This window comes from Schistocerca serialis, chromosome 2 (genome assembly GCF_023864345.2).
Source record: "Schistocerca serialis cubense isolate TAMUIC-IGC-003099 chromosome 2, iqSchSeri2.2, whole genome shotgun sequence".
In the NCBI taxonomy this organism is placed as follows: Eukaryota; Metazoa; Arthropoda; class Insecta; order Orthoptera; family Acrididae; genus Schistocerca; species Schistocerca serialis.
The window spans coordinates 464586774-464601017 of record NC_064639.1 but is presented as its reverse complement, the minus strand read 5'-3'; the positions used below and the strand labels follow the sequence as shown (position 1 = coordinate 464601017).

Here is a 14244-nt window from a genome sequence, read left to right as displayed (position 1 = left end):
AGACGTCAGTTTGCTACATTGTGTGCTTGAGCTCTCAGCCCACACACAGAGTTGCAATAGAGTATTTGTTTGTTGCTGTACCATAGGCAAAACTTTCTCACTGGCATTCCACCTGGCTGTTGACCTGTGGTTCCCTGCCTCTTGCATTACCAATGAAAAACTGTGAAGTATTTCTGGCTGCACAAAGTATACTATTTCACTGTTCAACAGTACCATATGACGCACTTTCCTTGTTATAGTTAAATACTTTTACAGTTATAGTTTATGTCAACATTACACAAAACAATTGTCTCAGGTTGGAGTCATTAATTCAGCAGTTGTAAATTGTTGTTTATTTATTCTTTCACATAAGATTTCAAACACATTTTCAATATGTCATGAGTAAATATTAGACACAAAATACAGAGCTATTTCCTTTCTCTGGTTCCATCAGACTTTCCAAAGAACTTCCCTATTGTTACCTCAAAACACGTCAACAAGAAAATGATGCTAGACGGAATGAGACTAAAACTGTACTGAAGAAACTGACACCAAACAAATATAAGACATGTAAATGTTCTAGAACAACCCAAAACAATCTATTAATCAAAATAAAGTTCACATAACTTTTTTTTAATATTTCTGAGATTTATTTTGTGTAATATTTGCTGATGATATGTATCTATGTGAAAGTTTTTGGGAATAATATCAAATGACAAAGGTTATAAAATTTGTAAATATGAAATTTATAAACATCTTGCTATGTTGTAATTTCAATTAATTATCAATAGTAAAATAAATAAAAATGTTAATAGGAACATATGTTTTATCTGCATTTAAAACTGAATGCTAAAAATAACCAAATTAATGTATATTTGTTTTAAGAGTATTTGGTGTGATTATTTGCCAACTAGTTTTCAGAGTGCAAGATCAAAGTACAAAACTATATTGCCATTTAAATAAAAATTATATTTATGGAAAATTTGTGCCAAACAACCAGAAAAATTAATAAACATTCACAAAGATGTATTACATAATTTACATATGAAAAATGAAAACCAGTTTACATCTGGCCAGAAATTATGTGGTCTCATGAAGTTTGTTTACTGATCAAAAATCCAGTATGACTGGACTCATTATAATGAAGACCAGAATACTCTAACCCATATTCATACTTGCAGAACTAGTTTTTTGAGGGTGGATGTTATGTTGAAAAAGAATAATCTCTTTTATCCAGAACAGTGAAAGTTATCTTAGCACTTCAAGTTTCTATCATGATTTTCTCAAATCTACAAAATATGCATATGATTCAATACAATACAAAGATACAGTTCTTGTCAAATTTTTTGAAAGGCACCATCTAGACATTCTTACTTGTGAACGAGTTATCTGTACATGGTGTAATTTTGTGTTTATGTCTGAGATGAAACACAACTTAATACTGATTTCAAATATCATTTTTTCCTGTCAGATCAACACAGTATGGGTAAGCTGTGAAGGTGAAAATCCAGCAGATGTTGAGAATATTGGCCCCATACAGTACATCCCACGCCGAGGATTTCCTGGATACTTCTTTCCATTCAAAAATTATGAGGGATACCTAAGCCCACTTGTTGCTGTTTTCTTTGAGAGGCCTGTCCGTAAGTACTTTATCAGTGTTTGCAGCAAATTGTAAAATGAACTACAATTGTATTGCAAATGCCTATATTCTTACAGGTAAAAGTATTTTCATAAATCATGGTAAATGGCTTACCCGAAATTTTATCTGTGAGTGTTGGGTGTTGGCACACACACACACACACACACACACACACACACACACACACACACACACAATGAATTAAAATTCACCACCCCGAACTGAAGACACATAACTGGAAGTTAGAATTAGCTTACTTGTTTCATATCAAAACACTTGCATATTCTGTTTAATATGAAAGAGAGAAAGATGTTATTATACTGCATACAGATTTTTTCTAACAGCTGCTCATCCACCTTCCTAAGAGACCTCCTCTGTGATGGGATGTATGGAACATAATTGGTAAATAAATGAATGAAATACATTGCTGAGGTCACGTTTAGAATATACCTTCTATATTAATTTTCTTTTATTTGTGTTTTTGCACCAAGTGATCACACACATCATTCATCTCTTGTAAATTGTTAGGAGATGGTTTGTGAATGCTGGCATCGTGTATAATAATATGCCGGTATGCCAAATGAATTAAGTGATCAGCAATGAGAGGGTAAGGTGGAAACTAAGCCTGTCTGCTTCATTTGCAGAAAATTTTGCGTACAAGGCTGTACACAGTCTGATGCTGCTAGGGAGGCCAGCTCATCCACCTCCTTTCTTCAACCCTCCCCCCCCCCCCCCCTCCCCGAAAAAAATTCATATCCTGCTCCAGACAGATGGAGAATTCAATTTCAGTTTTAAGAAAGCAACATATAATTACACTGACTAGTAGCAAGTGTAGCCACATTCATGAAAACTGGTTCATCATTTACCACAAAACTAGCGTGAGTTTCATAAAATGAATTTTATTGTACACCCTTTATAATAGAATGTCCTTAGTGCAGAGGCTTGTGAGACTTTATTCATTGAATAATTCTGTTTCCTCCAACCCTTCCTTTTCTTTCATCAAATGATGGAATGTTTGGGTCTGAGAACTACATTTTTTAATATGTAGTGATAATACCTATGATCTAATCAACTAGATTTCTTTCTTAACTTTGTCTTACTGCACCTTGTTCAAGTCTTAGATGGCTCGTGTGTTATCTATTTGAGGTACATGTAAGAAATCTACCTAACATTTCTATTAATTGAGATGGAGAATGTCTAAAAATTGTATTTATTTTATCAGATCACTAGTTATGAGTCTTCAGTGTAGATCTAGGTTATGCATGGCTCACTTGTTTCCCAAAGCAAGTCTAAACACATTTTATCTTCCCTCAAAGATCACATATTTTCTAATATGACAAGAAACAGTATGTTTTACTGAAATCTGTAATGTATGCTCTGATTCAGCAGTATCTACTCCTCTTAATTTATTTAACTATAGATTAGGCAATATAAATATTTGCATTCATTTATCCCAATCCTCTGAAAGTCTAATTGATTTACTGTCATTAATTCTGACACAGCATCATTTGCTAAGAGTACTAAGTTATACTTCATGAGGCACATCCTTTTCTGCCACTTTCCTCTCTATGGCATTTGTTGTGAAAGAATAATGCCATCATCCTGTATAGAGCCAACAATATTTTAGTGTCCACCAAATCTAACACAAGCAAGAAAAAATTTGATCAAAGCCAGCAAGGCTCAAGAAGAAGCAGATGCCTTGTTTGAAATGACAAAAGAATAATTTGCTACAAATAAAATTAAAATGAATGAAGAAAAAACACACAATTAATATGTAGCCTCAGCAACAAAGGATATCTAAACTGAGTAGGGGTTGTGAAACTTCCAGAGTTTATACTGGACAGTAATCTCACTTCACAAGACCACACTGCACACAGGTGTGACAAATTGTCACCAGTCACGTACTTCCTGAGAAAACTGAAATAGGTGCTAACTGATCAGTATTGCCTAATAGTATATTATTCATTGTTTCACTGCCATATCAGCTATGGCCTGTTACTATAAAGTCACTCTACAGGGTGCAAGAGTATTATTACTCAAAAAAAAAGCAATTAAGATCTTAACATCAAGTACGAGACAGGAGCACTGCAGGCCATCATGCACAAAATTTGGATTTATGACTGCTGATTGATGCTATGTACTTCTGTGCTGCCTTCATGTTAAGGAATATGTAGCTTCCTTAAACAACAGACATGACATACAGGACCACAACACATGTCACAGTGAGAGCATGAACATGCCAAACTGTTGACTGTCTAAAACAAGAGATGGCTTTCTGATTATTGACCTGAGAATGTTCGGACCACTACCTATGGAAGTGTAGGTCCTGCCAATGAAGCAGTTCAGGAACAAAATTTCTAGAGACTTAAAACTACATCTGCTCTAGTCTATCCAGGATATTTTTTACTGTGAAGAAAGTGAATGGATTTGCTGAACTTTCTCCAAAAATACCGAATCTTTCAGAGAATTCAAATGTCAATAGCAAATTAAATATGATGTAATAAAATGCTTAATCTTTTAATTTTTAAGTTGTTGCGTATTACTGGTATATGTCAATTTTATAATTTTTGACACAGTGAAAGTTATATGCAGCCACAGCTGGTAAATGACACAGACTTCGTAATAAAGTAACAGCTTGTAACACAGCAAATTAAAGGGGCTTTAAGTTTCAGTATTGTAATATACTTATAGAAACAGGGTTGTGCATTATCCATGATATTTGTCATTCATATTTTCCTTATTCCAGATGGTGTATTGGTCAACATTGAGTGCAAGGCCTGGGCTCAAAACATTGTACATGACAGAATTGAAAGGCGAGGTTCAGTGCACTTTGAATTAATGGTTGATTAAATGAAACTTTATGGAGATGGATCAGTGTAAGTGTGACCTAGAATGAGAGGAAAAGTGCCATCATGAAGAGATTAAGTTTTCGACAGGAGATATGTGTTGCAGTTACCAGCAAGGTGGAGAAAGGTCCTTCACTTCATTGTTATAAGTACTAGTACTTATGTAGTACCATGAGGTAATAATGTAGACAAAGTTAGAAATGTCTGCTTTGGAAGTAAAATTTTACATTTCAGTTTATTTTTACCATCATCATCAGTGGTGAAGTATCATTTTGGATATTATTGATCATGAATGTGTTGTTTGTGATGTTATTTTTCTAAAGTAGTAATGCTATGGACTGCTGATTGCTTACAGTTTCATTATAAATATTTGTAAATATATATTTGTTTCAGCACACTATTTATATTCCATTACAGTTGTACACAAATGTTTTATATGTGTCAATGATACTTAAATAGTTATAGTGCATAAATGAGGTGAGATGCTGAATGTATTTATCTTATTTTAAATCAAGTGTATGTACACAATATGAATGTGTGATTAAAATAAAGTGTTAAATTTGTGATTCACTAATGTTAAACTGTTGCGTTGATATGTGTAAATAAAACATATAATGCTAATGAAATGTTTCAAATGTAGAATAACATACAGAAACTGCCTTTAATAATAGTATTACTTTTAATTGTTCATTCCTGGTGGTGCGATATGTACAGAAATACTGCATGATTCTTTTAAAAGAATCTACTGTATAAATTTTATAAGATTGTCTTGGTAGTAAGTTCATGTAAGACCTCATACAAGGCTGCACACAAAAACCTGCTGCAAGGTACGAAGTTTATTTTTGATGCATACATGTTAGCTTAAAGAGAAGTATGAAAGTGCAGTTCTATTGTTACAGATGAAGCAAACAGCTGATTACCTTTGCAAATGTGTAACCAGAACAAACACTTTGTTGTAATAAAATGATAACACAGAATGGAAATTTATTGTAATGTTATTGTTATATGAAATTGAAATGCTCCACATTCACATTCAGTAAACTACAATATTTCTAAATAAATGTTTGATTAGTAAAACAATTTGCAGCTTTGAGTTGGTGTAGATACCAACACTTACAGTTGATCCTATTTTCACAATGTCACAGAGATAATTCTTTTGTATCTGCTAAAAGTAATGAAGCTCTTTGAAAAAAAAGTTCTTTAAATCTTTTTATATGTACATTGAGTTTATGTTAGTCATGAGTCTTTTATTTGTATGTAATAATTTTGGATAAGTAGGAGAAAGGCTTAATATTCTTATTGAAAATAGATCAAATATATTCATAGATTTTCTTTAAGTATGCCTCAATGAATTTTCCACGTGGTCTGGTCAAAGGATGAGTTATAATTTAGTTAACTGAAAGTAGGAATATGATGCTGTAACAAAACTTTGATACTATGCATCTAAGAATGTAAAAAAATGATTGCCATTATTCTCAGAAGGAGCAATAAACATTGTTCCTAAGAATATATATTTCTTCCTTTCTGTTCTCATAACGCAATTCAGTACTTACTGATCATTAAACATTATACTCTGTTTCTGGGGATTTATTCACAGTGTGCACATGTCTCATCAATTACAGCATAAACAGAACAACAACTACAAACATGAAGATAGATTTCTATACACAACGCAAATATATGTTATCTGTTACCTCTGATTCTTTTACGTAATGCTGACTGGGAGACCACAGATGATGACATAATTTATAAAATAAACTGGCAAAAATTATTTATTCTAAAGTACCTAGCTACCTGTAATTAAAAAAAAAAAAAAAAAAAGACATGAAATTCAATCTCAAACTACTGATTGTATTATTTGGAAAAGAAACAACTCACTTATGCCCATTCAAAAATCAGTGACATATCTGAATGTTTTTAAAATATGTTTCACATGGATTAAGGTGCCTTTAGCAAAATATGAATAATACACGCAGAAATTTACAGAGCTGTAAAGAGAAAGAAGGATTAGTCACTTCAAAATTTATACAGCAGAGAGATTGGAGGTATGGACTCTTAAATATGCTCTGTGTGTGTGTGTGTGTGTGTGTGTGTGTGTGTGTGTGTGTATGTGTGTGTGTGCGTGTGTGTGTGTTGGTAAGCATATACCATTTCTCTAGTTAGTCAGTTGCCTTCCTTTTATTTTATGTTATTTTCCATCCAGTTCCATTATTGTTCTACCATATTTTATTTTAATACCACTTTTGTTACTGTTGTAACATATATTTTCTACTTCAATTTTTGTTTGTGTCTATCTTACACACCATATGAATCTCAGTGCAAGAGAGAATTTTTGCATTCAACAAAGTAAGAAATTTTGTTAGTAAATCTTTCACTTTGCAATGGAGTGTCCATTGTTTTGAAACTGCTTATCAGATTAAAATTGTGTGCCACACTGGTACTCAAACCCGCAACATTGCATTTTGTAGGCAATGCCCATTCACACAGAGTTATCTAGGAATTTACTTCAATCAGTGCCTCTCCAATTTTCCAAACTTCACAGAAGCATTCCTGCATACCTTATGAGACTAACACTTCTAGAAGAAAGTATGTGGCAGACAAGTCACTTCTGCTTGTTATCATATGTTCTCTCATACTTCTGATTACTTACTTCAGACTTACATAAACTCCACTGCACATAGTGGAAGAACAATTCTTTCTGTAGCTAATGCCAGAGACCACTAAAACAGTGTCCAAAATCCCAACTCTGAAATTCTGGTCTTCTTGGGACCACCTCTGTATTCACTAAGAGAATTAAGTAAATTACTCACAACTCCCCAATGGAAGTGTAAATATAACCCTGTAACATACTATTAACTCTAGATCCATGTCACAGTTTCTTTTTCTCATTGATCTCTGTGTTTTCTACTGCATCCTAGGGTCACATCCTCTCGCTCCCTCTACTTACTACCTTTATCATTTTATGATACACTTCAAAAAAAGTTTTGCATCACCTTGGTTCCAAGAGTTCCACAACCTGTACAGAAAATTTGAATAGAGATCAACATAAACATCGTTTCCTCTCTTTTTATTGCTCATGAAAACCACACATTGCACCTTGTACCACCTTACAGCAAGATCTTCAGAGATGGTGGTCCAGATTGCTGTACATGCCAGTATCTCTAATACCCAGTATCACATCCTCTTGCATTGATGCATGCCTGTATTTGTCGTGGCATGTTATCTACAAGTTCATCAAGGCATTGTTGGTCCAGACCGTCTCACTACCTCAGAGTGGTTGGCTGGTCAGGCATGTTTGATAGGGTTCATGTCTGGAGAACATGTTGGCCACTATAGTCGAGCGATGTCATTATCCTGAAGGAAGTCATTCACAAGATGTGCATGATGGGGGTGTGAATTGTCGTCCATGAAGATGAATGCCTCGCCAATATGCTGCTGATATGATTGCCCTATTGGTCAGAGGATGGCATTCACATATTATACAGCTGTTATGGTGCCTTCCATGACCACCAGTGGCATATGTTAGCCACACATAATGCCACCCCAAAACCTTACTGCACTTGCTGGACACGTGTCTAAGGCATTCAGCCCGACTGGGCTGCGTCCAAACATGTGTCCAACAATTGTCTGGTTGGAGGCATATGTAACACTCATTGGTGAAGAGAATATGATGCCAAACCTGAGTGGTCCATTTGGCATGTTGTTGGGCCCATCTGTACCACGCAACATGGTGCCTTGATTGCAAAGATGGACCTTGCCATGGGTGTTGGGAGAGAAGTTGTGCATCATGCAGCCCACTGCACACAGTTTGAGTCATAACATGAAGTCCTGTGGCTGCACAAAAAGCATTATTCAACATGGTGGCATTGCTGTCAGTGTTCAGCCGAGTCATAATCCATAGGTAGTGGTCATCCAGTACAGTAGTAGTCCTTGGGCGGCCTGTATCTCCTCCATGTCCGAACAACATTGCTTTGGTTCGCTCCACGATGCCTGGACATGATCAAATCACAGTATTGACCTTCTAGGCATGGCTGAACTACAGACAAGATGAGCCACGTACTTCCTTCCTGGTGGAATGATTGAAACTGATCGGCTGTCGGGCCCCCTCTGTTTAACAATCACTGCTCACACATGGTTGTTTACATCTTTGGGCAGGTTTAGTGACATCTCTGAACAGTCAAAGGGACTGTGTCTGTGATACAATATCCACAATCAATGACTCTCTTCAGGAGTTCTGGGAACCGGGCTGATGCAAAACGTTTTTTGATGTGTGCAGTTTCAAACTATTCACTTCTACCCTACCAGATATGGGACAGGCAACCGTACTTCAATACATGAATGCTCATACACACACACACACACACACACACACACACACACACACACACACACACACACACACACACACAGAAAGAGAGAAAACAGAGAGAGAGAAAGAGAGCGAGCGAGAGAGAGAGAGAGAGAGACAGAGAGACAGAGAGAGTGAGGGAGGGAGGGAGGGAGAAGGAGAGGGAGAGATAGAGAGAGATACAGAAACAGAGACAGAGAGAGAGGGGGGGGGAAGAGGCAGAGTTTGTATTAGAGCTGTAGAATGTGTTGTTTCCATCCCATCTATCACCATAATATCACATCAATGCTAATTATCTATAAACTCCTATTCCATAGCTTATGTGGCTGGGAGGCTTCCTTCAAGATATAGATGCTTTGTGTAAATCAAACATGATCAGCAATGGACTTTACAACATCAGATTAATGTTCACTCATATAGAGTAGCAGCCTACAACATGGAACAAATAAGAGTGGCTAGCAATAATTGGAACTCTGTCCGCCCCTGGTAGCTGAGTGGTCAGCGCGACAGAATGTCATATCTAACGGCCCGGGTTCGATTCACGTCTGGGTCAGAGATTTTCTCCGCTCAGGGACTGGGTGTTGTGTTGTTCTTATCATCATCATTTCATCCCCATTGACACACATATCACTGCAGTGGTGTCAGCTCGAAAGACTTGCACCAGGCGAATTGTCTACCCGACGGGAGGCCCTAGCCACAAGGCATTTCCATTTCCACTGGAACTCTTTCAAACCAACTGTTTCCTGAGATTAATGTGATGTGTACAAACTACATCACAATGTATACCTGAGCTTGTTAAATAGCTCTATGAAAAAATACATACTGTGTGGCTCATAGGCAGTATGGCACACCTATATGTCTTGATAGAAGAAGAGTAATAGCTTTATTAAGTTTTCAACATTTACGTCAGAACTGTTTCATCTGTATTCCTCACAACAACACTTAATTTTTATGAGTCTCATCTATTAAACCCTACATCTTATTTTATTACAGTTCAGAGTATGTAAAAATTTATATTTGGGAGGTAGGTTACAAAATTTTAAAAGGTAATCGACAGGTTGAAGTTAGGTATAGTGGGGATTAGTGAATTCAGGAATGAGGAACAGGACTTCAGGTCAAGTGAGTGCAGGGTTATAAATACAAAATCAAATAGTGGTAATGCAGAAGTAGTTATAATAACTAATAAGAATATGGATTCAGGTAAGCTACTATGAACAGCATAGTGAACACATTGTCGTATCCAAGATAGACTCAAAGTCAACAACCAACACAGTAGTATATGTTTAATACCCACTAGCTCTGCAGATGAAAAGACTGAAGAAATGCACAATAAGATGAAAGAAATTATTCAGATAGTTAAGGAAGACTAAAATTTAATTGTGATGGGGGACTGGAAATTTATAGTAGGAAAAGCAGGAAAAATAGTAGGTGAATACAGACTGGGGGAAATGAATGAAAGAGGAATTTTTTGGTAGAATTTTGTATAGAGAACAATTTAATCATCACTAACACTTGGTTTAAGAATTGTGAAAGAATGTTATAAACATGGAAGAGACATGAAGACACTGCAAGGTTTCAGACTGATAACACAGGGGCTATCCAGAAAGTATCCTATGTTTTGGTCTAGCATAGTGGTATTTGCGTCTACAGCCATCATCTTGATTCCATAATGTTCCTACACTCAGTAACCATCCAGCAGCAGTAGTGTGCAGTCTGTGTTCATACTACTTTGCATTCTGTGATGTGTTAAACTGTGTGCTGCAATACAAAATTTGGCCACTTGTGAGTCATGTTCTGTGATTAGGTTTCTGTTGGCAAACCAACTGAAATTTATCACTCCTTTGTGATGTGCATGGAAAAGAAATAATGAGTAAAAGCCAATTGAGGCAATGGGGTATTGAGTTTAAAAAAATGATCACACCAATGCACACAGTGAATACTGCAGTGGTAGGCTTAGTCTTGTGGCTTATTAACTGGTGATAAAAATCAATGACAAACTTCATGAAAATCATCATTTAACAATTATGGAACTTTCATAACATTTTCCCCTAATTTCATGGAGTTTGATGCATGAAATTGAGGCAGAGAAACTCGGTTACTGCAAATTTTGTGCTACGTGAGTTCTCAATATCCTAATGGAACATCACAAAAAATAGAGATTGGCTGCAGCACTGACCTCCATTGAAGATTATGAGAAAAATGGTAACAAAGTTAACAATTGTATCATAGTTGGGGATGAGACTTGGGTAAAGTATGTCAAATGTGAAACAAAAAGGCAGTTGACAGAATGGGGACACATACGTTTTCCCAAGAAACAAAGAAAGTGTTTGCAAATGCTACTAGCTAGATAGATCATTGCTACTGTGTTTTGGTGCTCTAAGGAAGTGATTCTCATTGATTTACTGAAATGTGGTACAACAACTAACTCAGAAATGTATTGTTAGAAAGGTAAGAAGGGTGATACAGAATAGTAGCAGGGAAAACAGCACAAAAGCTTTGTTTTTGCATAATGCACGTGCACACATGATCAGTCATACTCAAGAGTTCCTACAGGGTTGTGGATGGGTGGTATCTGATCATCGACCATAGAACCTGGATTTGACACCAAGGAACTATTACCTCTTCCCAGCAATGAAGACATGGCTCACTAGACAACGCTTTGATACTGACAACAAACTGCATGCCAGTATAAACTAGCAGCTGCAATTGCAGGCAGAAGATTTCTACATAGATGGTATTTCCACACAGATGATTTTTCCATATTGCTGAATTTTTATTTCAAAATGTCTTTTACTTTCTGGATATCCCTTGTACAATGGTAAGACAGAAATTTCATAAGCACTCTGTAAACTGTAAGATGTTTCCAGTGGCAGATGTGAGTTCTGGCCACCATTTTTTTGTTATGAACTGTAGAGTAAAGCTGAATAAATTGCAAAAAGCTAATAAATTAAGAAGATGGGACTTGGAGAAGTTGAAAGTACTAGAGGTTGTTGAGAGTTTCAGAGGGAGCATTAGGCAATGATTGACTGAAAAGGGGAAGGGAATACACAACAAGATGAATGGGTAGCTTTGAAAAATGAAACAGTGGGGGCAGCAGAGGATCAAATAGGTAAAAACACAAGGCCTAGCTAAAATACTTGGGTATCACAGGAAATATTGAACTTCATTAATAAAGGAGAAAATATAACAAAGCAGCAGATGAAGCAGGCAAAAGGGAATATAAAGACACAAAAATGAGATTGACAGTAAGTGCAAAATGGCTAAGAGGCATGGCTAGATGATAAATGTAAGGATGTAAAAGAACATATTATGAGTGGAAAGACAGATTATGTATGCAAAAAAATTGAAGAGGTCTTTTAAGGAAAGAGAAGTAGCTGTATGAATATCAAGTGCACAGTTGGAAAACGAGTCCTAAGCAAAGAAGGGAAAGCTAAAAGGTAGAATGATCGTACAGATGGTTTATACAAAGAAGGTGAACTTGCAGGCAATATTATAGAAATGGAAAAGGTGTGGATGTAGAGGTTGCAGGAGACATAATACTGTGAAAAGAATCTGACAGAGCACTGAAAGACCTAAGTCAAGACAAACCCCCCAGGAGTATATGGCACTCTGTTTGACCTATTGATAGCCATGGGAGAGCCAGCCATGACAAAACTCTTCCATCTGATATGCAAAATATATATGACTGGTAAAATATCCTCAAACTTTAAGAAGAAGGTAATAATTTCAATTCAAAGAAAGCAGTTGCTGAAAGTTGTAAATATTACTGAACCATCAGTTTAACAAGTCACAGTTGGAAAATACTAACAAAAATTACTGTTTTTACAGAAGAATGAAAAAAACTGGTAGAAGCTGACCTTGGGAAGATCATTTTGTGATCCAAAGAAATGTGGGCACACATGAGGCAATACTGACCCTATGATGTATCTTAGAAGATAGGTTAAGAAGAGGCAAACCTACATTTATAGCATTTGTAGACTTAGAGAAAGCATTTGACAATGTTGACTGGAATACTCTCTTTGAAATTCTGAAGATAGCTCAGGTAAAATACAGGAAGCACAAAGCTATTTACATCTTGTACAGAAGCCACGTGGTAGTTATGAGTCAAGAGGCAAGAGAAGGAAGCAGTATTTGAGAATGGAGTGAGACAGAATTATAGGCTATCCTTGAGGTTATTCAAGCTTTACATTGAGGAAGGAGTAAAAATTTGGAGAAGGAACTGAAGTTCATGGAGAAGAAATAAAAACTTTGAGGTTTGCCGATGACTTCACAATTCTTTCAAAGGCCTTTGAAGAGCAGTTGTATGGATAGTATCTTCAAAGGATGGTATAAGATGATCATTAACAAAAGCAAAACATGGGTAATGGAATGTAGTAAAATTAAATCAGGCAATGCTGAAAGAATCAGATTAGGAAATGAAGCACTGAAAATAGTAGATGAGTTTTGCTATAGTGAAGCAACTGATGATGGCTGAAACAGAGAGGATATAAAATATAGACTGCCAATGTTGAGAAAAGTGTTTCTGAAGAAGAGCAATTTATTAACATGTTTAAGTATTAAGAAGTCTTTTCTCAAGTTATTTGAGTGTAGCCAAGTACAGAAGTGAAACACAGGCAATAAATGGTGTAGACAAGAAGAGAATAGCAGCTTCTGAAATGCGGTGCTACAGAAGAGTGTTGAAGATTAGATGGGTACTTCATTTAACTGGATAGAATTGAGAAGAAAAGACATATGTGGCACAACTTGACAAAAAGAAAGAATCATTTTACTGGACACATTCTGAGACATCAAGGGATCACCAATGTAGCACTGGCAGGAAGTGTGCAGGCTAAAAATTGTAGAGTTAGACTAAGAGATTAATACAGTAAGCATATTCAGAAGGATTTAGGTTGCAGCAGTTATTCAGAGATGAAGAGGCTTGTGCAAGATAGAGTAGCATGGAGAGCTGCATCAAACCAGCCTTCAGACTGAAGACCACAACAGCATCTATGTATCAATTTTGTACCGTCCCCACAGTACATTTACCAAAAAAATTATCTCTATCTCTCAGCACAGAGAGGGTGACCTCAACTTAGATGTAACTAAATATGCTGATCACGGCCCTCAATTCTTTAATCATACAGTGAAGGCTTTCACGACCAGATGGTACTGTTGTTGATGATTCTTCCGGGTTATATGGCCGTGTTCCATGGAATACTTCTATTCCTAATGTTTCGTCCAATACTACGTTGGACATCCTCAGAGGTATGGCTGGTCCTGTTGAGTCCTGCTGACTGATGAATCAGGCATCGGAGAGCGGCCTAAATACTGAGGAAAGTGGGCGTGGTCTAGCTTGCACATAACAGCAGAGAGAAAACTAGTCAAAGATAAAATGTAACTATCGATAATAGTGCATCATAGATAAAAATCACTTATCGATTCTGTAACGTCAC

At 36.3% G+C, this 14244-nt stretch overlaps 1 protein-coding gene across 1 annotated transcript in view; it reads left to right on the top strand.

Moving 5' to 3' along the window:
- The window catches only part of LOC126457374 (sodium/potassium-transporting ATPase subunit beta-2), a 158442-nt gene extending 152995 nt beyond the window's left edge, over window positions 1–5447 (top strand). Inside the window, exons 6-7 of the mRNA XM_050093625.1 lie at window positions 1451–1619; window positions 4365–5447. Coding sequence (XP_049949582.1) covers window positions 1451–1619; window positions 4365–4468 — 273 coding nt within the window. The 3' untranslated portion in view covers window positions 4469–5447. The remainder of the gene's footprint in view (window positions 1–1450; window positions 1620–4364) is intronic.
- The last annotated feature ends 8797 nt before the right edge of the window (window positions 5448–14244 follow it).